The sequence below is a fragment of the Halichoeres trimaculatus genome, unplaced genomic scaffold (assembly GCF_033239565.1).
Source record: "Halichoeres trimaculatus isolate MK-OKI-2021-1 unplaced genomic scaffold, fHalTri1.1 fHalTri1_scaffold_7, whole genome shotgun sequence".
NCBI lineage: Eukaryota > Metazoa > Chordata > Actinopteri > Labriformes > Labridae > Halichoeres > Halichoeres trimaculatus.
Window position 1 is genome coordinate 26,064,745 of NW_027437185.1, and position 23,003 is coordinate 26,087,747.

The window sequence follows — 23,003 nt, forward strand, 5'->3', positions numbered from 1 at the left end:
AAGTAGTGGTATTATTGATTAAAATCCATTTTGACTTTTTTTCTTCAAACTTTAATCCTATTAGCCTTCTATATAAAGGCATGTGTCATCAGCATAGAGGGTTAGCCGCAAAAAGAAGTCGTCGGATGAACTGAAAGAAAGATAGCATAACTTCAAACATCAATATGTAATTATTTTTGGATTGAAATGACGCCCTTTTCTCTTTTTCTAACAGGGCAGCACTGGTTTGACTCTCTTATTTTGATTTTTATACCCAGGGACACAGATGACATTTCATTTCTGTGTATTTAGTGCCAGCAATGATATTAAGCTAATCTGCCCATGCTCCTGTTTGCTCTCAGGGATTTGGGAAGTAAAGGCAAACACGCAGCACACAGAGAGACTCCAGCTAAGATGAGGGGTGACAGAGAGCGACGTAGCCGAGGTGGTGGCAGCAAACTGTTGGCTCTCTCAGTGTGAGGTTGAGGGAATATTGTCCGAGTCCAAACCTCCCTGGTTGGGATTACATATTTCATGTTAAATCCATCTCAAAAGTTTAAATCTGTGTGTTTTTCAGGGAGATAAGTTGACCTTCTTAAAAACTGAACTCCCAAAGGCATTCAGGTTTCCTGCAGCACGGCTTATAAACGTAAATATTGGTGTAATGGGTTATACTTTTGGGAAGCATTTGGATTAGGAATTGACGACTAACAGATTAAAGCGGCTGGGGGGAATTTTTAACTGGTTATGAAACAGGCTCAAGTTTGCAGGAATGCCTTTTGTGACCTACAAACTCAACTGGGCTGATTGTTTATTGCTACTACAAACCACTTCAAGGTGTAGGTGTCAGGCCAGATGATTTACAGCATGATGAATAATATATATACATATATGTACAGCTGAAATGTTTTCACCAGAAAACAATGTACTGAACAAGAGCATTGAAAAGTCTTTTTCTTTTCAAACCAAACACCTGCATATATGCATAAGTTGTCCTTGAATGCATTTACATATTGAACACTAACACGAGAGCCTGCGGCCTAATCATTGCAGATGTTTGCTCTCAGTCTGATTTCTGTGCTGTTATACCATGTAGGCAACATCTTTTGCTGTCCTTTGCTGTAGTTAGTTCATTCTAGTGGGAAATAAGCTGTAGGTAATGTTGCTTAGTGTTGCCCTTAAAGCTCCTCTAAGTAACTTTTGGTTTGTGTTGAGTTTGGCACGCATGTGAATAAATTGTTACATCTCATTCTTTTTCCGATTTTGTCCAGTTTGCGTGCAGGTTATGAATTCCATTCAGAAAACAATCACTGTGCTTTCTTTCAATAGCCCATCCCTTCAATCATGGCGTTTCATGCTTTGTAGAAAAGGTGTTTTTTTTCCACTGTGCTCACTTTGTCTGACACCTACCACCTGGCAGTGATATTCAAATACTAATCATAATACGTTTTTGTGCTGGTTGTAGGGATTGTTTCTTTTGCTCATAAAAGGGCAGCCAATTCCAGTCATTTTCAAGACCAACTAATATCTTCTTACAGTAGCTTTAATGAAAAGATATATAAAAAAATGTTTTGAAAATTTTAAAGTTCAGATTATCATACCTTTAAAAAAGGAAGCAGTGGGAGAAAACAAACAAAAAAAAATCTGAACATCACTGGGGCTTGGATCTTGAAAAGGTAAGTACAGTACTTTGTGCCAGGTTTGTAAAGGCTGGCGTGAGGTTAAGCTAAAGAAGCAGAGAAACAATCTATAAATCTTTGTCACTTTGTGTACTTTTCTTTGGCCCATTAATCCAGCAATAATACACAAAAATACTTCAATGTAAATTAAACATTACTCGCTGCAATCCTGCCTCCAAATATATAATTGAAAACTGTGGGATGCCGGGGAATGAGTAATGGATCCAAGCACCGATGATGGATCATTCCAGGTTTCTTTTCTTTTTTACCACAATTACCAGCCAAAAAGAAGTGTTTCAACCGTGTTCAGCATGCAGTGTATTTTTTTAGGATTGGCTCAATCCTTTTGTGGCCTGGCAGCGAGCCAATGAACAGTGATTTGGGAGCCTCATCTTTGGACAACAGTGAGCTGTCGGGAGGAGAGGGAGAAAAACAGAATGATGCACTTTGCCGTGGCCGTGTAACTCGGTAAATATGACTCACTATATTCCCCCATTTCTTTTTTTTTTAAGTCCAACCACAACCTTGAGACTCATTTGAAGCAACACTGTGAGATATATTTCACTGGTGGTTACGTGCCAGAGACTTTTCAGGGCCAAGCACAACAAGTGCAAAATGATTCTTTTTCCTGGTGCAAGAGATTTACTATCAATCATTATTATGAGTAAGAAATCATTGCATTTACAGAAATTTCATCCGAAGCAGTTTCAGATAAGCTGCCTGTGCAATGTGTTTTTTTTTATGATTTTAAATGATGGTTAATTGTATCATTAAAGTATCCAAAAAGCGACCTGCTTTCATGTCATGGTTATTGTCATTTTAATGTTCACAGCACTAAGCACAAAGGGACAAATAAACTGATATTGATCATACATATATAAAAAGGCAGATAATTGGATAAAAACTGTAGATAAAACATAATTCTGTTTTCTTTAGACATTTATAACTTAAATCAAAGTCGGATTTTCACTTTCCAGACTGACCTAAATTAGAAGGAGGTAATATTTCTGTCCTGAAAAGTTTATAAGGACTGATTGATTGATTGATTGAAGTTGTCCAATAAAAAAGATTACTTTTGAGTTATAAAGTTGTGATTTGGTGGCATTTTTTCTGCTGCAGTGTCACATTACCATTCATAATCTGCAAATTCTAAAATCTGGTCAATTGTTTCGAGTATGTAAAGTTTAAGTACTATACAAATCCTGACACTAATGTTGAGGAGTGACTTGAAATAGAGAACAGAAGACATTGACATTTTATAAACGCATACCTTTTACATATTCCACATCTTATTGCATTGTGACCGTTATAAAAAGTCTTAATTGAACCACAGCCCATACTTTTCTTGGCAGTGATACATTTATTTTGGCACCATACACCAAAAAAAAGATAATAATACAAAAAATACAAAAAAATTAAGGAAAAAAAAAGAAAGAAAGAAAGAAAGAAAAATCCCCAAGCCATCCATAAACATTCCCAGGAATTACCTGAGCCCCTTGTGTCTGTGGAGAACATGGGAGCAGTAAACTGAGCAGGTTTAGGGGGAAGCTGGGGGAAATCTTCCTGTACTTTCCTCACACTTGTGAACTTCTTCCCAGGGATTTAAAGGTAAACACAAAAGATCTGGGAGAACTGACTCCCCTACCTTGAGCCCAAAACCACATGAAGTGACTGTATTGACTGGGTGTGTTGGATTGGTGCAAAAAGCATTGGGAGATGGGAAAGACCGGGTATACGTTTCCCAATGACAAGTTCAGTAAAGACCTCTATGTCAAATTCCCCAGTAATTAATAATTCGATCATTTCAGGGTTGCACCATCATTGAATTTCATTTAAATTAAAGTGTGTGAGGTATTGACCCAGTTCTATGTACGTACAATAAGATTCTGCTACTCGTTGTGTGCCCCTGCACACTCTTTGCTATGGATACCATGCTGGACAACAACAAAAGGTTTAAAAAAATCCAAATTACGGTAAACTACACTAACTACCTCACTGTATGACTCATTCCCACGCATCCAAGTAATTTTCTGTGTGACCGATAACTGAGACGCCAAACAAAGGAGCGCCATGATAGCACCTTAGAGCTAATCTCTCAATTACTACCTTTCTGCTGCTGTCAGACCAAACACAACAAAAGCTTAAAGCTGTCATGCATGTAACCCTTTATATATGTGTGTCCTTATTTGTGTGTCTCTTCAATGACATCCATGTGTGGTCTTATTGTGTTGAATTTCCTCTGTATTTCAAAGATAAAATCTGACAGTGTGATTAACAGAAAAATACAGAACATAATGGACTACAGTTGGAAGAGTGATACAGTCAATTTCCAGAACAGTGTTAATGTGATAAGATCTGTGAGGTGTCTGGCTATTGACTCTAAAGAGTGCCATAAAAAGAGATTTTGTCATAATTACTTAATCAAATGACAAAATAATAAAATAATTAATTCAGTTTAGTTTAATTTCGGCATGGCAGCTGAAAAACAATTATTTGCAAGTCATGTATTTATTGCACACCTGAGTTAAATACTTAATTCTCATGAGTCTAAACCATATCTGCTGACCGTGTTGGAATCTAATTGCATAACCATTGGCTCCTTATACAGTGTTCTTTATTTTCTATAACACTGATTTTATTAATTTACTTTTACCAAAGGAGCTTGAAAAATTGTCTTATAAAATATATCAATTCACAGTTTTAAACCTTAAAATCCCTTCAAGGCCCTTTGTAATTTTGTCATAAAAAAAGCTAAGAGAGAAAAACAGGCAGTTAATAAAGTTTTAATATTATGACCGTTTTGGGGATGAAAGTGCCAGATTTGTTACAGTACTGTTCACTTTTATGCAGCTGAATGCAACTTACTCATCCAAAACGCTTAGTCTACGGTATTATGCTGTCCCCAGGTGAAGCTGGGTATATTCCACTGCCACAGGAGCTAAAGCTAACGGTGTCACAGAAAGACCAGGGATGTCACAGCCAATGCCTGGCATTAGTCGTATAATGGCCTGGATTTGCTGATAAAACAGGGGCCTCACACTGGCAGTCTTTACTGACTTAAGTGGGCCGTTCTTCCATAGCCGCTGGGGTTAGACTGTATATCCATTGCTCTGTGTCTCTGTGTGTCTGACTATGTCTCTTTCAGACATGTTTTCCCTTCAAGTTTATTCTCATCTACGTTAAAGCAGTCTTTTATGAATGATATACATCAGTTTAGGTTTAAGGATGTTAATAGTTTAGAGACCATCACACCAGCAAGTGCAGAAAAGTTTGTGACAGCATCATTTAGCCATTGTACAAAATAATAAAAGTTCTTGTCGGTATGCATTTGATGCATTTATAATGTGACATAAATATTGTTTACTGTATGGAAAGGGGTACGGGGAATTATTTCCTGTGTTGTCTTCACAATGCAGTCACGTTCTGTTCAAGCAGGGTTTTTCCCACTCGCTCTTTAATGTTCTCATCATATTCAATGTGCCGTCATCTGTCAGTCACACAGGGATACAGCTTAATAAATAAGTGGAAATCTCTAAATCCCAATCCAAATATTGTGAAAGGCGAGGCAGCACTTTATGACATTTTTTTTCTCCACCGCATGCTTTTTATTTGTATGATGGCATTTACCTCATCTGGCATTTCTTTTGTTTGTCAATTATCTTTATGGAGACTCAGGTCTGAGCGAGTAGTTAGGATGACATAAACGCAAAAGAGGTAAAGACAAAAACAACACTGAAATAGAAAGGGTAATGTTATTTGCAAATGTTTTTTTCTTCCTTTTTTATCACTGTTCAGCTTTGGGAAAGTTGAAGCTTCCAGCAGAGTTGTATGTGAAAAATGACAGAATGGACAGGAAAGACTTCCAAAAATGTGAACAATGCACTGGTTGTAATTCAGATCTTATGTATCAGTTGCACAATGATGTGACGATTCCAGAGGTTCTGAAGTTCAAAGACAAACAGAGAAACTTAGGAGACTTATGGTCGTCTCTCTGATTAGTTTTTCCCGTAGACAGGGCAGACATTCAGACACATGTCCCCAAGAAAGCCTTATAAATCTGTGAACACGTCTAACATTTATAGATGAGGGTGCACAGCCACATAACCACCTGTCAGGACTTGTCTCCCTCTTTCTTTTGATCTTCCTCTCCATTTTCTGCATTATTGTGTTTTCTATGTCTCCAAAAGTCTCTTTACTTTAGGGTTCTCTGGGAGGGGGAGGGAATCTAGGCTGTATTAGTTGTAACTGATAGCACACAGGCAAAGGAAGGCTGGCAATTTATTTTCCATTTTAAACAAAGATGGAAAAGCAGACGACCCTGCTGAGCGTATTCATTTGATCTGATGGAACTTCAGGAAAACAAATTCCTCCAGCAGCTATTTCAGCTCTTAACCGAGAAGCATCCCCCCCACAATCTTTTGTCTTCTACCCTGACAGCCCACAACTGTCATGTTAGCCCTCCTTGTCAGGTCCCTGTATATTAAATCAATATATAATATTACCAAGGACGAAATTTGGTAAGCCTGACCACATGAAGCAGATACTTCTCTGGAGCTGTTGACAGATTTAACCGTTTGTTTCCTGTGTCCCTGTGCTGTCTCTCGTACAAGAATTTTCAGTTCAACATACATCTGTACAATGATCTAAGGACCAAAATGACAGGTAATGTTACAAATCATTTATATGGAGAGGCATTGTCTCTCATTTTTCCACCTTACGAAACTACAAAAACATCTTATGCAGTTTTTCCCTTTAGATCAAATTTTATTACAAGAAAAAAAAATACTAATCTTGAATCTGATTACAAGAGCAAAAATATTTGCAGATAAATGTCAAAATCGGATCATAATACTTTTAAAGTTTGGTGGCATGCACTACAAAAAAGCAAAGATTGTTTTACATGACATAAGACTGCCACCTAGTGGCCATTTTGCTCATCAGCTACAAAGTTAAATGCAGATAACCAGGTTGTATAATCAAAACAAAACAAACATTTGAAAAAATATATTGCTGCGTTGCTTATAAAATATAACTACGAAGAAAGATCTTAGTAGGTAGTCATTGGGTGTAGAGCCTTCATCTATCACAGGTTGATCACAGTCCGGATCCTGAAAATAATAACAATGGGGGGAAAAGGTTAAGAGCTTATAAAAATGAAAAATGCTTTCATAACATTGAGACGATTAACTTTAAAGTCTCTTCGCAGAATACTCTTTTTCAAAAATGTTGAAATTTGATTGTCCAAATTGGGCATAACAGTATATTTTGTGACCAAAAAACCAAGTTAAGAATGGATCTTCATATAATTTTCTGGAAAAGTTTAAAATGGGATAAAGAAGAAGTGACTAAATTTTGGAGATGATCCAGATCACCGTCTGGATCCAGGATTTTTTTAAAGGACTTTTAATCATTGTGAGATAGGGCTGTTTTCATTATGTGTATATAACTCCACAATAAATGGTGGGATTGCTTTGCAAAAGAATATAAGACAAGGTCAGGATAAATTCTGACAGATGTAAAAGTACAATCCAGATCCTGGCAACATTCTGGATACTAAGCTCCGGGATATAAAATATGTACTGGGTCATCATAATTTTCAACACTCTCAGGAAACAAATTATCGTACAAATCCTCAACTAACACCAAATTGTAGCCGACAGTCTGCTGAAAGGAAGTATAACATTAAAGTAGGACTAAAGTGTTGCGTGAGAGTCACAACATGCTTGGCGGAGGTCTGCGCTCTCTGAGTGCTTTTCTAGCTGAAAGATTGATCAGTTATTGAAATAGCTGATGCATGCCCTCATAATTAGTACAACAGAGAGAAATGTATCATCTAATATAAAGAGGATTCGATCGATGACTGCCAATGCAGTTTGAACAATAAATTACAGTACTGGCTCAGTATAACCAGGAAATGTTGTTGAGGGAATACTTTTTTGTACAATTAAATAATGATTTATCAAGAGAATGCAACTGTGGATTAATGAAAACAGGTTCAGTCATCACAGAACTCTGATTCTATCACTCATTTAAACACTAACGTAGACTCATTTCATGTAATTTATAATGTATCAGCTATAAATCAATCAAGTCCTACCCGTTTCCACTGCCCAGACAGTCAAAGGCCTGGTTGATTTTAGCCAGTGGGAGGTGATTTGTAATAAACACATCCAGTTTCAGTTTCTTGTTCATGTACTCATCCACCAGTTTAGGAATATCCTGCACGCCTTTCCAACCTTGGAGAGAGGATAATAAAAATTGCAAACATTTATTAATTTACTTTCGTGCTGGGTTTTGGACATTTACCAAAGGTGGTGTAATTCATGTTTCATGTAACCAAATGCAACAGCTGACATGCTTCTGTATGACTTGCATAATAATACACAGAATCTTAAAGCACCTCCGAAATACGTCCCCTTCAAAGTGCGTCCCATCAGGATCTTTTCAACAGCAACATCCATTGTTTCTGTCTCAGTCCCACCAGCAATGACACACAGACCCCATGCCTCTGTTGTAGACTCCAGAGCAGCAGTCTAGGAAAAAAATAAGTTATCAGGTTGTTTAATTGACAGTATTCCTGAAATACATTGAAAAGTCCCAAACTAATATAACACAAAAATGATAAAGCCTCACACTTCAATGAGACACAGTCACACACCATGACAAATGGGCTTCCGACACACTCCACAGCAAAGTCCACTCCTCCGTTTGTCATCTCCAGCACCACCTCCTGGATGGGCTTTTCATGATCTCTGGGGTTGACACATTCAGTTGCTCCAAGCGCTATGGCTTTATCAAACTTCTCAGGGTTGATGTCAATCCCAATGATCCTTCTGGCTCCAGCAACTTTGCAGCCCATGACCGCAGCCAACCCAACAGCACCCAGCCCAAATACAGCACATGTGGAATCTTTTTCAACCTGGATGCAAAAAAAAATTGGGAGTCAGTTAACATGAAGCTTTTAACAGACACCTGATGACAGCAGTTCATTGCCTTAGTGATTATACTGTTTAGTCTTTTTGAGCAATTTTAGTTTTTCATTCCATTTTCATGACTGTTCGCAAGTGTAGAATTGTTGTTTTCAACAGCTACTGAGCTTCTAGCTGCTTATTAGACAGATTGAAATTAATTTTGATTGATCTTTACATCTTACAAAAGTAAATCAAACTATGAACATAAATATTAATTACTTGACAAAGTTCAAGAACTGGTTATTACTTGAATCTACAGAGGATCAGAGCAAGAGAAGCCCTTTTTTACATGTTCCACTGCAAAGTTCAACATGACTTTGGCTACTGCAATCAAAAGCAGGGAAGGATATCCTACATCCTATCCTCCTAAGATGCTTCTAAACATTTATTTAAAAAAACTGTGGTGCCAAAATAAACAAAACTGACAGTTCTTTGCTGTGTAGTGCTTAAATCCAAACTTGAAAAAATAATAAGGCTCTTTCTTAATGTCCCCCAATGAAGGTATTTCACAGACATTGAGTCTTTTCCGACAAAACCTTCCTTATTTTGCTTTTGAATTTTGTTCAGCAAAAGTAGATACGAGAAACAGAAGGGGTTGGAGGTTTTTTTTTTTAACTATCATGCTCACTTCCATAGCCTTAAAACCATCTGCTTCCATCTAGTGGAAAAAATAAATAACTGCAGCATTTGTTCCAGCATATTTGGCTGACTTTTGAGGCTGCATTTTCCTCTGGGTTTACAATTATTATTGGGCTAAAAAATGTAGCAGAGGTCATGTTTCCAAATGCACCCATGTAAATTTGTATCATACACCTTTTTAATGTCAGCCAGGACAGAGCTGCTTATGTCTCTTACCTTGCCTGTTTTAACAGCAGCACCATAACCAGTAGATACACCACAGCCCAGCAAAAACACTTTGTCCAGCGGGGCATCAGACCTTATCTTTGTGAGAGAGGTATCAGGAACCACAGTGTACTGAGAGAAAGAACTGACACCTAGGAACTGGTAAAGCTGCTGACCCTGGAAACTTATCCTGCTTGTACCATCAGCCATTACACCACCTTGCATATTTGCCCTACAAGCCACAGAAATGACAGAATGAAATTACAGCATTAAATTAGTAAAAGCAGTGTGAAAATGACAGTAAATGTGTGTTAACATAGTTATGAAATCACCAGTTCTTCCTGCAGTGATTTGTTTTTGGACTCCGACATCGTTCACACTCCTGACATTCTGGCAGGAAAAGGGGAATAACCTGATCACCTGTGAAATCAGAGAGGAAAAAAACACAGAAAAGCCTCTTTAAACAGGATATTAGTTTGAACTGAGTCCTGTTTCTTGGGGTTTTTAAAATCACCTGGTGAGAACTTGGTCACTCCTGGACCAACACTCTCAACTATTCCAGCTGCTTCGTGGCCGAGAACTAACGGGAATGGTCTGAACTTCATTCCTTTGTTATTCTCATAAAGGTATTCCCAATCTGTGTGGCACACACCTGTGGCGACAACCTGTTCAAACAAGAAAGGCACCGATACATTAGGTGGTTTCAGATAATGATACATCTGATTAGCAATATTTCTAGCAAGCACAGGATGTTAGAGCTGGAGAGTACTTAAAATGACCATTACCTTCAACAAATCTGAACGACAAAGTACTAATGAGACAGAAATGATCAGTAGTAGGCCGGAAATATTTAAGCCAAGATTATTATTATTTTTTTTTTGGTAATAACTATGCTTTTTGTTGTGTCTCAACTTCTTCTTCTTCTTCTTTTTTTACTTTATACATCTTTACTTGTTGTGAATTATATATTTTGGATTTTGGCTTGAAGGACCGTTTGTATGACCAATGTGTAATTTTTAAGAGGACTATGTGAGGGGCACAAAACAGGAAACTAATAGAGGAAGCTGCATATTTTCGATAAGTACTAAGGTTCCAGAAGTAACTCAACACTTAAAACTTTTTTGCATCACTGACTTGGTTAACTCTGCTTTATGTACATACCACCCAAACAGTATGCAACTGACCTTGATTCTGACTTCATGGGCCTTAGGGGGAGCCACCTCGACATCCTCGATGGACAGGGGCTTCCCAGGCTCCCATGCAACAGCTGCCTTGCACTTGATCGCCTAGGGACGAGGAAATAAAATGTTTGTTTATCTGTGTGGGAGTGAGTGAAAGATAGTTTTTTTTTTTTTTTTCTTTTTTTTACTTCATGGGGGTGGTACGTGTGATGGACATAATTTAAACACAGTTTTACAACGGGTTTACTTGAAACGACAGCTTAATTCCAGATACTTAATTCAAAATGCAATATCACATTTGAGATAGAGTATTAAGTTGATCAATACACTTCATACCTGGCCGGCTGTTGACATTGTTGTGCAGGATTTCCGGTAAGACTTCCTTAAATTGTTGTGTAAAAGTTATTATCTCACTGTAAATGTCTAGCATACATTTCGTCGCTCTGAATTATTCGAAACTGAAAACTGTCAAATCACACTGACTAATCTATTTTTTTTCTGAGTATCTAACTACGCGTCTGTCCCTTTAAATATCATGGACACACGTGACCCCAAAACGCTCAACTTAAGTCTGAGCTGCCCTCAGAGGAATTTTCAGACCCGTCTTTCTAACGCGTAGCGTTTCAAACCCGTTACGTCGATATGAGGGCAGATGATGGAGGAGACAAATCGAAGAGGCGATAAGATAAGAGAGCAGCCTCCGGAAGTCTTTTCACTGACAGACACACCCCAGTATTGAATATCACTCAGCGATTGGGCGCTGCAGCTGCTCGAAATGATCTGAAACCTAAAACAAGGGGAAAGGACTAACATGACAACCACAGATAAGAGCCACTAAGAGGTGTCATAAAACAGAATAAATACACAAAACATATTACCCCAGCTTTCACCATTTAACGAAACAATCAGGCTATAACTCTTTACAAACAGTAAAGGGGTCTATGCATGCATAAATTCAGGCTCCAATGCAATGAATAATTCAGTCCCAGTTTGAGGAGTCTAAGTGCTGTGGTTCTGGACCTGGACCAGGTTTTATGTGGTCTAGATGAGCCAAAAATCAGTGGAATGTGCCTTTTTTGCATTTTCACAAATAGAATATAGGTTTCACAAATAAGGGAATTTATGACTGCTTCGGCTCTGATTGAATCAATCCAGATTTGAAGTCTTTTTATTATGTGATTTTATATTAGGAGTTGTTCTTATGTGGTGTTGATCAGAAAAAGACACAGAAATACACAGGAAAACGACTGAATACTGCCATCTTCAGGCGATTTGACATTTTTAAGGTGGACCGGAAAATTCTTATCTGGTGCCAGTTTATTGGATGCCAACTTCAGCCTCGTTGGTGCTCCTCTCATCTTTCCTGATGATTCTCTTCTTTTTATCTTCATGTACATCCAATGTTTCTCGAAACAGATTTCATCCTCTATCCTTTCTCTTATTTCCTGATATCTCTTTATGCATTTCATGTGGGCGGGACTAAAACGCAAAAGAACGTATCAAGTGGACTCCACAGACTCCACCCAATGGCGGCAGGGCTTCGAATTTTGCGACACTTTCCGCCACTGAGTGTGTCTTTGCGACTGTCTACTGCCACACGTGTTGCCATCGCATGGAAGTTGCTTGGAGTAAATAGCCGCATCTATCTGAAAATAACTGTGAGGGATTTATCCTGTGTGAGTAGAGAAGGTGTTACAAGCTTTACACAGTCGTTATATGAATTGAAATCCGTTTATTTTATGTTTGTGTTAAACTTTAAGTAACTGGTGCAGTTTGAATGACCGAAATTAAGTTAGCATGTTAGCTTTAACTGTGCAATGCTTCATAACCCACAGCGTTAACGCGTAATTGCCTTATTTTGATGCAATGACTTAACTTCAGAAAAGTCAAATCCCTCTCATCAGTTCCAACGGGCATTGCCTTTGTTGTTGTTTTTTCTGATGCCCCCCCCCCCCTGTTCTTTTCTTTGTCGGGTTGTTTTACAGAAAAACTTGAAGCAAAATGTCGTTCAGAGGAGGAGGTGGACGAGGAGGAGGCGGTGGAAGAGGTGGAGGATTTAATCGAGGAGGAGGAGGTCGAGGAGGTGGTGGGGGATATGGAGGAGGAAGAGGTGGTGGAGGATTTGGACGAGGTGGAGGATTTGGACGAGGTGGAGGCAGAGGTGGTTTTAACAGGCAGCAAGACTTTGGCCCTCCTGAATATGTTGTTGGTAAGATCATACAGTCACAGACCAACAGGGAATAAACGATGATGCAGACGCTTATCATGGCACCATTACTACATACAGTATGATGCTCTGTAAAGAAGCTGCTGTAAAACATGTGCTCAAAGGAGTAGAATTTGGAATTAAACAAGTATAAGGATGAGCAGTATTGTTGTATTTAATTCCTCAAACTAATACATCTACAAAATCATGCGTGTGCCATCCCACAAGTGAATTCCCTTTGCACATTATATAATCAGACTTTGCACTGTTCATCCATTTTCAAATATAGCCAATGTTATTGCTATTATTGATGGTTTTCAACTCCATATCATTTGTAATACAAGTAATATTTCATAAATTTAGAGGGAGCCTCCTATATGTAGAATTCCACAACTGGTGTAACTGGATTTCCAGTAAACATTTAGAATTTTCCACTGATTATAAATAAGGCCCATTTTAGGTCCAACAATACAGGAGGTGCCTAGGCGTAACACAGTCAAGAAGTATGAAGAGATTAATTTAGTTTCTCTTAATGATGCCATAGGATATGAAAACAGTGTATTCACCGAAATTGCTGCATAATGAACATGTACAGAAGCAGTTTACTTGGAAGATACCATAATCAATACAGCCTAAATGTATATGTTAAATATAGCTTTGGGAGGTAACCAAGGTGATACACAATCGGAGCATAAAACATAAAGAAACTGCTCATAAAAACAATATTATGCATCAGATATTATACATTTTAGATTTTCCTCAGCTTGAAAATTTTCAAACTCCTTTCCTTCTTTTAATGTCTCAGAGTTTGACACCACAGTTTTAATGCCCCAATTGCATAACTTCATGGTTAAATCTGTTGCAGGGTGTACCCTGGAATTCATCATTCCTCCTGATGGGAGTACTACGTTTTAAACAGCTAACTCTTTGGTTTGCTTCATTTCTCCTCCACAGCACTGGGCGAGTTCATGCACCCATGTGAAGATGACATTGTGTGCAAGTGTACAACAGAGGAAAACAAAGTTCCCTACTTCAATGCTCCAGTTTATTTGGAAAACAAGGAGCAGATTGGGAAGGTGGATGAAATATTTGGCCAGCTCAGAGACTTTGTATCCTTTCTTACTTTATTTTGTCCATCTCCAGACTCTCCAAAAATAACCTATGGTTAATACCAAACCCCTAGAGGTGAACTCATTGTGAACTAATACCTATGTGACTGCTAAAAATCCTGTTGATCCCTTAACCTGTCCTTGCAGTACTTTTCAGTTAAACTTTCTGAAAATATGAAGGCATCTTCATTTAAAAAACTGCAAAAGGTATTGTTTATAGTCCAAAATTTCCTTGTCATTTTTCACTATTAAAAGTGTAGAGAGCCTTTGTGTTGCTTTCTGTAACAGTTTCTTTTTTTTTCATAGTTTTACATAGATCCAATGAAGCTCCTCCCACTGCAGAGATTCCTCCCGAGGCCTCCAGGAGAGAAAGGCCCACCAAGAGGAGGCCGGGGTGGAGGAAGAGGTGGTGGTCGGGGTGGTAAGGATGGGACAATGCGGTGGTTCTATTCTCTCCACTCATAGCACAGCTTTGAAAATTGGATTAAATGTTCTTTGTTTTTGTATCAGGTGGTTTTCGGGGTGGCAGGGGTGGTGGTGGACGTGGAGGATTTGGAGGTGGACGAGGTGGAGGATTTGGAGGTGGTCGAGGTGGAGGTGGACGCGGCGGAGGAGGCTTCCGAGGAGGTGGACGTGGATTTAGAGGTGGGTCCTTTTACAAAATTACATCCATTTTCTTTCCTCAGATTAAGTTACTCAATCTTTTTCTACTTATGTTTATTTATAGGTGGAAGATAACCTGACGCCACTGGTCATGTGTGATGGTCTCATCCTCGTCCTCTTTTCTACAAGTGAAAGGCCCAAGCCTGGCCTGTTGGGCTCATAATATGGACTGTGCCTCTTTTTGTAGGACTTGAATGGACTTTTATTTTTGTACCACCTTGAAATGCACGTTTGAGCTTCATGGTTTTTATTTAAAGGTTCAGATGTAAGACTGCGACCTGTGAGGGGGTCATTGTAAACAGGCATGTCATTATCAGTTGTTATTTTTTTTCTTCTAGATGTGTTTAATTTTAGACCACAGCAGACCAAAATTTCTAGTGACACATTCATACACTGTCATGGGTTAAGTTCCTCAGATTAAGTGATGTAATGGAAATTATACTCTGTGTGCTGTGATTTAAAAACATTTTAATATCCATACTTTGTAAAATCTTATGAAGAGAATTGTACATTTTTGAGTTGAAAGCCTTGATTAAAAGGTACTTTGTAACTCTGTCTCTTTTTTCTCTTGTTTCCTTTGGAAATTTGGAACCATTTTTGTGACTTCTGTGGATGTGTTTTTAATTTATGCCTCTGTCTTTTTTGATGAATAATTACCCCCCCCCAAAAAAAAAAAAATAAAAAAAAATAAAAAAATGACAAACTTGAAAACTTAAATTTACCATCCAATGACGTGTCGCCATAATTCTGAGTTCAAAGGCTGACTGTTGTTTGCCATCACAAAGATCACTAGTGTATAAACAGTCGTGTTCTGGTAGATAGTTGCAGTTGAACATGTAAACTGAGCAACATGATACCTACAGTGTAGTCAAGGATAGACTTAATAGACACTAATGATTTATCTAGTTTCCAGTAGTTTTACTGGTTGCCTTATTTCTTGCAATGTGGATTGATGTTGAAATAAGCCTTTTGACGAGAAAAGAAAAATACAGTTTTCTGGCAATAATATTATTAAGAAGACAAAGAGCTGACAGTTATTAAAATGTGTTCAATGTAGTATGCCGTGCTGTGTTTTAAAAGACAGAAAACCTCGACGTGCCTGCGTCACGCGTAGCCTGTAACTCCTCGTTTCTGATTGGTCCAAATCTTGACTCCTTTACGGCCGCGCACCGCCCCCCATCTCGTGCCGAAGAAACGAACATGGAGACAGCTGGGAAAGTAAGTTCTGTTCTCATGAAATATGCTTAAAATACAAAACATGCATTAAAGTATGAGGTGAGTCAAACGGGGTTCGCATTAAATTCACTAGTTGCATAATAACGCTGTTTCAACAAACGTGCACATATTGAGGTCGCTGAATAAACAAGTACAAAGACCCACTTGTCGATGACTTAACGGGAATCTTTGGTCAGTGGTCAGATTTAACTGGTATGCAAGTTGCTGCAAAGCGTGTCCATGGAATTGTTTATCAATATGACGTCAGAAACACTTGAAGTTGTAAATCATAGTGTGGATGTTGCCCCGTTATATTAATTCATTTAGTAAAAGAAGTGGCGATTAAGCGAGGTATGATTCCAATAGTAAATCAGAGAAATCTCTGATTCTTTCGTTATCTTGGATACAGTTCAAAGGGCAAGCCCATGGTGCAACTATTGTCTCACTACTCACTGAAAGTCTCATATTAACCTATCCCTGCAGTGAGTTAACTTCACACGCTTTGTTTGATTAAAACACCATCTGTACTTTGTCCCCAGGTCATCAAGTGCAGGGCAGCTGTTGCCTGGGAAGCAGGGAAGCCTCTATCCATTGAGGAGGTGGAAGTAGCACCACCAAAGGCCCACGAAGTCCGTATCAAGGTAAACCAATCCAAGACATACTACCTTAATTGCAAAAACACTTTGCAAACTCCATGCACATGATAGGACTCTTGCTTGTAACACAGATAATATGGGAAAGTCTTTCTTGATTGCTGTCTTTTCGTAGCATGAGAATCAGGAAAGTAAGGGTATAACTGCAAGAAGTTTAAGCTTTTAAGTTAGATTGGGATGGGCGAGTACCGATACCAGGTATTGGTATCGGGCCAATATAAGGTACAGTTCTCGTGAAGGCTGCCGATACCAGCAGCTAGTACTCAAGTCCTCCTCCCCAGTAGTTGGCGCTACATTGCAGTGGTTTGACACCACGGCAAATGTGCATCAAGTCCTGTTCACACTATATGAATGATTGTTTTATTTTGCTCTTCAGTGCATTTTAAGCTCTGACTGTTGTTCATTTTTTGACCCTTGTTAATTTATTAGAGAAAAAAATGTTGTAAACTCAGAGTTGTTTGTGTTTTATTTTAGACTAAACCGCAGAGTGACTGTGCTGCCTATGTTCAATATGATCCGTCTCTAATAATCAAAACTTTATGTATTAAAACTACTAGTGGTATCAGTCCTTGTATCCGTCAGTACTCAATCAGTGCGTATGATCAGTCAAATCTTTCTCTTGCAATTCTTCCTTCACATTTACCATGAACTTTTAATGACACTGTGCTTTTAGATCTTTGCCACTGGGGTGTGCCATACTGATGCCTACACCCTGAGTGGAAGTGACCCTGAGGGACTTTTCCCTGTTATCCTGGGTCATGAAGGAGCGGGAACAGTTGAGAGTGTTGGTGAGGGTGTCACCAAATTTAAGCCAGGTACAAAGCTTTCAGATAAAATACTGATATTTTCTAATTTTAATGCTGTTGAAAATATGTATGACTAATTTGGTTTGAAATATTATTTTTTCTTCACCAAGGTGATACTGTTGTCCCGTTATATGTGCCACAATGTGGGGAATGCAAATTCTGCAGAAATCCCAAGACCAACCTCTGCCAGAAAATCAGGTAACACCTCCAGACAAAAATGCAACCTTGAGTTAGTGAAGTGTTTTTCTTTGTGTCAGAACTCGCATCCTGGCACTGTTGAACTTGTAGCCTTATATGCCTGAAGGCAAATGAACCAAAGCTGAGTCATCATAAGTTTGAGTTTCCCTCTCTGCCCTGAATTGAAACACTCAGCAACTGAGCTTTACCTCTATCTACATACTTAAAAAGAGGACATCTTTTTATCTCCACCTTCAGGGTAACTCAGGGCCGCGGCCTGCTCCCTGACAACACCTCACGCTTCACATGCAAGGGAAAGCAAGTGTTTCACTTTATGGGGACCAGCACCTTCTCCGAGTACACTGTAGTGGCTGACATCTCTTTGGCCAAAGTGAATGACAAGGCTCCTCTGGATAAAGTTTGCCTTCTTGGATGTGGCATTTCTACTGGTTATGGAGCTGCTCTGAACACTGCCAAGGTGGGTAAAAAAACTTGGGACATGCTTAAGAACAAGGAGCTGCGTAGGAAAAAAAGATAGAGTCCTTTCTTGCTAATAGCCTGAAATCTGAAATCGAGATAAGTTTATTTTTCCCCCAAGCAAACCCAGGCTGGGCTGGTGAAAAATGAAAGTAACATTGAGGAAAGCAACAGAGGAGGTATTCCTCTCTTATGCATGAGTTTCTTTCCCAAGTGAGATTACAGCCATCGGAAAATAGTGACACTATTTGTTGTTTAAAGCTTGTTATGCAGAACAAGTTCACCCAAAGGACACAAAGACGAGGGAGGAATTTTTTTGCCATTGTTTGCAGGTTTCACCCTGAAGTGGGTCACACTTATTAATCATGCAGATTTGATTTGAATGTACAAGTGTTGCCGAGAGGTCTGCCTATAATTGCTGTTATTGTTATTTTCTTAGAGACATTATTTGGGCCAGAAATCACATTTTTACATGTAATTAGTTAGAACTAATTTGAAAATTTACAAAAAAATACATTTTCATGCCATGGCCTACCACTGTTCTGTCTGTTCAGTACATTCTGTATTCCAAGACTCTTGTGGGATATCACTGAGTAATTCTTTGGTGTATGGATTAATTACATAAGAAGTTAATATTTGCTTTTGCTTAAACTATTTCACTATTTTAGCTTAGTCATTGCTCTTCTGATTCTTTCACCATCAGGTCGAGCCTGGCTCCACTTGTGCCGTGTTTGGCCTTGGAGCTGTTGGTTTGGCTGTTATTATGGGCTGCAAGGTTGCTGGGGCAACAAGGATCATTGGTGTAGACATCAACCCTGCAAAGTTTGAGAAAGCGAAGGAATTTGGTGCCACTGAGTTTGTGAACCCGAAGGATCATAGCAAGCCTATCCAGGAGGTGCTGGTGGAGATGACAGATGGAGGAGTGGACTATTCCTTTGAGTGCATTGGAAACGTGCAAATCATGGTGAGATATACTGGCTTTATGAGTATGACTTTATTATGTAATATAAAGAAAAAAACATCAAAAAATGGTAATAGTGGTAGCTGCCTTATTAAATCAATGTATCACCCTGATAGAGTGGTGCATATGCAAAGCAGAGTAATTAACTCTTCCAATAGTACACACTATTTATGATATTCATTCTTAAGATTCAGCTTTTTAAAAACACCCCTTAAAAATGACATTTATTTTTCCAGAGGGCTGCTCTGGAGGCATGCCACAAAGGATGGGGTGAGAGTGTCATCATCGGCGTGGCTGGGGCTGGACAGGAGATCTCCACCAGACCGTTCCAGCTGGTGACAGGCCGAGTGTGGCGAGGCACTGCCTTTGGAGGTGACTTACTGTGTTGGGGAAAAACAAACATTAAGAGCTTGATGTTGTGTGGCAGCTGTTCAAGCTTGCTGCTATTTTATATTTTAATTATGGGTTATTTGGACTGATTAGCATCTATTTAAGAGTTAAGATTAAGCTAGCGCTTCATTAAAAGTGAGCTTCTTTTAAGAGAAAGAAGACTTAGGAGCTGCAGACAGGGCTTGAAGACCTCCGGCATAGTGCCGGAAATCCGGCGTAGACAAACCTGCCAGATTGTGAAATCCTGCAGGTCGGTCTGGCTGCCCTCCGTTGATTTCACTCGATCGAGTTCCGACTGAACCAGTCAGGAAAGAGAGGCGGGAGCTGCAGAGAGCAGCTCCCGCCTCTCTTTCACAAACAAGCAGCAGCGGCCCAAATCCGCTACGTCATACCGTGGCTTGATGCGTATTGGTCTATGATGAGTGTGACTGGCAGAACGATCGTCCAATATGGCACTGTCCGTCTAATTTGTCAGATAAATGTGCTTCGTGAAGAGAGTAATTAATGACGGAGGCGGAGAGCAGAAGCGGAGTAGCAACCCCTTATAATGAATCAGTGATATTGAGAGATGTTTTTGGACAACAAAGAAGATTGGCTTCAGAGAGCAAGTTTACCACGCTACCCGCTCGAAAACTGCGCCGCCGGCGAGTCTGTAATCACGCAATCGGGCGCGCATGGATGTATTTTTCATCCATGCGAATTTCAGTAAAACCGTCACTCCTACTAGCGACTTCGGCGGGTTGAATTATTTAATTGTAGTTTTCTGAAACGGCATCTGAAATACTAAACCCATTGCAGTATGAGACTACGACACCACAACTCCCACGAGCACTGCCTGCACACAGTGTTTGCTCATTGGTCCCTTCGCAAAGTCTTCTACTGAGAGGCGCCCCAGACGCGCTGGTCTTCAGCCTTCGTCTCGGACACTGTGACAGCTCCCGGTGTTTAGCGCCTGATAACGTGTTTTAAAACTTCACTCGCGTCTTATTTGCTCTCTATGGTAAACGGATTCCGGGATTTAAGTCACAATCTAGCGCCAAATATTCCGTAACTTGTTAAAAGTGAGGACATTTATCAGATGGAGCTCATTTAAGCTCACATTGCACCGTTCTTACCAGTAACACTCACCTAGAGCAGGGGAGGAGGAGAAGACAGGAGCACACGTAGAGAAGTGAAACTGATCATAGATATGAGAAGCCGTAGGAACAGTATTTAAACCTCCTAATAAACAAACATTTAAAAAGTTATATGTAAAAAGTTCACTCTGGAAATAGTGTAAACAAACCAAATCATTCTAAATAAATGAAACTTATGGTCCAGTGTGACTTATGTAGGCCTACGTTATTTTCGTCTTCATGACGCATTTTTTTGACTGATACGACCTCAAAAAATGTATGATAGTACTACGAAGTGACTTGTAGTCCAGAAAGTATGGTACTAGTTTATTAGTGAAAAATTACTGTTGTAAATAAATATTAAAGTAGACAGTGTTTCTAGAAAGCTTTTTCAGTTTAGTTTTTATTTTTTCAATTAATCTTCAACCTTCACAACTTTCATTGAATGCAATATTATGCTCCTCCTTTAATTACTTTGTTTCAATAGTCTGCATATTTTTATATTTAAGGAGCACAACCATTTCAGAGCTGAATACCTGATTTAGGTAGTCTTTATTTGAGTGTGCACAGGGGTCATTTATATTTAAAAAGGTTTTAAATCTATTTCAGGTAAACTTTAGCATTTCATCATCGGTCTTGATCATATCAAACATAATTATCCAACAACAAAATTGTGGACCCTACCAGAAGCGATGGCCACAGGTACTTATGCTGTATCGCTGACTGACCGTTTGTGTGAACAAAAAATTAGTGTTACTGTGTTAAATGTTGTTTTTATTATTATTATTATTAATAAAAACAATATTAAACGCAGTAACCCCCCCCCCCCCCCCCCCCCCCCCCCCGCTTTCAGGCACAGGATTTTTTCCTGCTTCAAGCCCTGTGCAGATAGCAATAGGCTTTTTGATAAATAAATACATAAAAAAGGCTTCATGGTGTTAACAGTTACACCATGTCCACTTTTAGCTGATCAAACGTCATCCTTAAAAGACATAACCTGTTATATTCAGGATATAAAAAACTATGTTTACTGGTTGCTTTTAGATGTCCGTCATCTTTTTATTTTCATCAGTTGAGTTTTTCCAAATTTACACTTACAGTTGTCTATCTTGTCTCTATGTTCCTCGAACATTAGGGTGGAAAAGTGTGGAGAGTGTTCCTAAGCTGGTGGAGGACTACATGAATAAGAAACTCAAAGTGGATGAATTTGTGACCCACACTCTGCCTTTTGAGCAGATCAATGAAGGATTTGACCTCATGCATGCCGGAAAGAGGTGGGAAGTCCAATTTTGCAGCACATGCATTACATAAAGTGCCTCACTTCTTAATTTATGAAAGCACATAACCTCTGTTTTTCTCTCATTGCAGTATTCGTGCAGTGCTGACCTTCTGAAGTGCCTGAAACACTGACATCCCTCACATTCAGCCTTTAAACAATCGTCCTTTAAAGTTCCAGCAATTAACACATTTCACTGCACTTGTTTTGATGACGTAGCTGTCAGTTTAGAAACATTATTTTTAAAAGCACAGTATTTGTTGTGGGACTAAAACAGTGTAATTAAAAGTTTTGGGATTGGCATTTAGTCTTTGTTATTCCTTTTTGTGTCTCACTGACTATCTGGTATGAATGAAACTGCACATTTGTTCTTTGAGGCTTTTGGCTGCTGGGCATATAAACATTCAGGCATGAGTAGTTTGAGCACTTTTTAGTCCCCTCTTTATGATTTAATCACATAAAAACTTTAATAACTCAATTACATAAGAATTCCATATTCATGTTATGATTTTATATTATGTAACTCAATATCTGAGAAAAAACAAGCTGTAGGATTTTAAGTTAATCACACTCAGATCACAGAGACAGGAGCAAAAGCAGCATAGAATGAAAATTAATGTTTTGTTAGTTTATTTAATATTCATGTGTTGTCCTTGGGATAAAGTTATCACCCAGATAAGCAAACTTTATGAGTGGAAATGATTAAATAAGCTTTCTAGTCAACATTACAAGCACTACTAGCAGGTCTCCACATATGCAACCCAACCAATGCAAACTTTGTCAAACTGGTGTGCTTCATACATTTGATCTTAATAAAACAGAAGCTGCCTGTTACAGTGATCACGTTAGCTGCTATAAAGGATTTTTTTCTCAATTGTGTGTCTCCTTATGGCTGACTTTGATTTACTCCTGCCTTTGTGTCACATTACTTCTGTGACTCACCAAGCCACTCAGATAATGTAATGTACTGACATCACTATCTGTATGATTAACAAAAGACTGGGATGACTGAGACTTCCAATAGTGCATATGCTCTTCAACAACAACTCTAAAACAGATAGAAACATCTGTCAGACTCACTCAAATTTATTTTCAAAACACGAATGTTCAATTGTTGCCTTACATAGTTATCAAACACATTATAGCAGAAAAATATGAGTGATGGTCACAAGTATGAATAAAAAGTATGAACACCCCGGCATGAATTTTGCACAATGAAAACAAAAGCACCCAAAATACAAATTGTATTACTTGTGGGAAAAGTATGTATCATGAATGTAAGACATAGAAAGGACACAATGT

At 38.8% G+C, this 23,003-nt stretch overlaps 3 protein-coding genes across 5 annotated transcripts; 2 read left to right on the forward strand and 1 right to left on the reverse strand.

Annotated features, from left to right (window-relative positions):
- Positions 1 to 6,412: 6,412 nt before the first annotated feature.
- LOC141793227 (alcohol dehydrogenase class-3-like) lies at positions 6,413 to 12,112 on the reverse strand. The gene is made up of 9 exons (XM_074673735.1): positions 10,990 to 12,112; positions 10,657 to 10,758; positions 9,987 to 10,137; positions 9,805 to 9,892; positions 9,485 to 9,704; positions 8,317 to 8,577; positions 8,059 to 8,191; positions 7,756 to 7,894; positions 6,413 to 6,766 (listed from the first exon to the last, which is right to left on the reverse strand). Exons 1-9 carry the CDS (start codon positions 11,005 to 11,007, stop codon positions 6,742 to 6,744), a joined length of 1,137 nt encoding a protein of 378 aa, XP_074529836.1. The 5' UTR covers positions 11,008 to 12,112; the 3' UTR covers positions 6,413 to 6,741.
- A 53-nt stretch (positions 12,113 to 12,165) lies between these two features.
- gar1 (GAR1 homolog, ribonucleoprotein) lies at positions 12,166 to 15,287 on the forward strand. 3 transcript variants are annotated; one of them, XM_074673739.1, is made up of 7 exons: positions 12,166 to 12,342; positions 12,639 to 12,862; positions 13,814 to 13,968; positions 14,116 to 14,175; positions 14,275 to 14,389; positions 14,479 to 14,613; positions 14,696 to 15,287. In XM_074673739.1, the coding sequence occupies exons 2-7, from the start codon at positions 12,655 to 12,657 to the stop codon at positions 14,704 to 14,706; spliced, it is 684 nt and encodes a 227-aa protein (XP_074529840.1). In that variant the 5' UTR covers positions 12,166 to 12,342; positions 12,639 to 12,654; the 3' UTR covers positions 14,707 to 15,287. The 3 variants fall into 3 exon arrangements, with proteins under 3 accessions (XP_074529840.1, XP_074529838.1, XP_074529841.1); XM_074673737.1 differs by having other exon boundaries at positions 12,167 to 12,329; XM_074673740.1 differs by lacking the exon at positions 12,166 to 12,342 and adding an exon at positions 12,420 to 12,497.
- Positions 15,288 to 15,791: 504 nt separating this feature from the next.
- LOC141793228 (alcohol dehydrogenase class-3) lies at positions 15,792 to 22,008 on the forward strand. Its single transcript, XM_074673736.1, has 9 exons — positions 15,792 to 15,849; positions 16,386 to 16,487; positions 17,173 to 17,314; positions 17,416 to 17,503; positions 17,741 to 17,960; positions 18,663 to 18,923; positions 19,157 to 19,292; positions 21,561 to 21,699; positions 21,794 to 22,008. Exons 1-9 carry the CDS (start codon positions 15,832 to 15,834, stop codon positions 21,816 to 21,818), a joined length of 1,131 nt encoding a protein of 376 aa, XP_074529837.1. The 5' UTR covers positions 15,792 to 15,831; the 3' UTR covers positions 21,819 to 22,008.
- Positions 22,009 to 23,003: the final 995 nt, after the last annotated feature.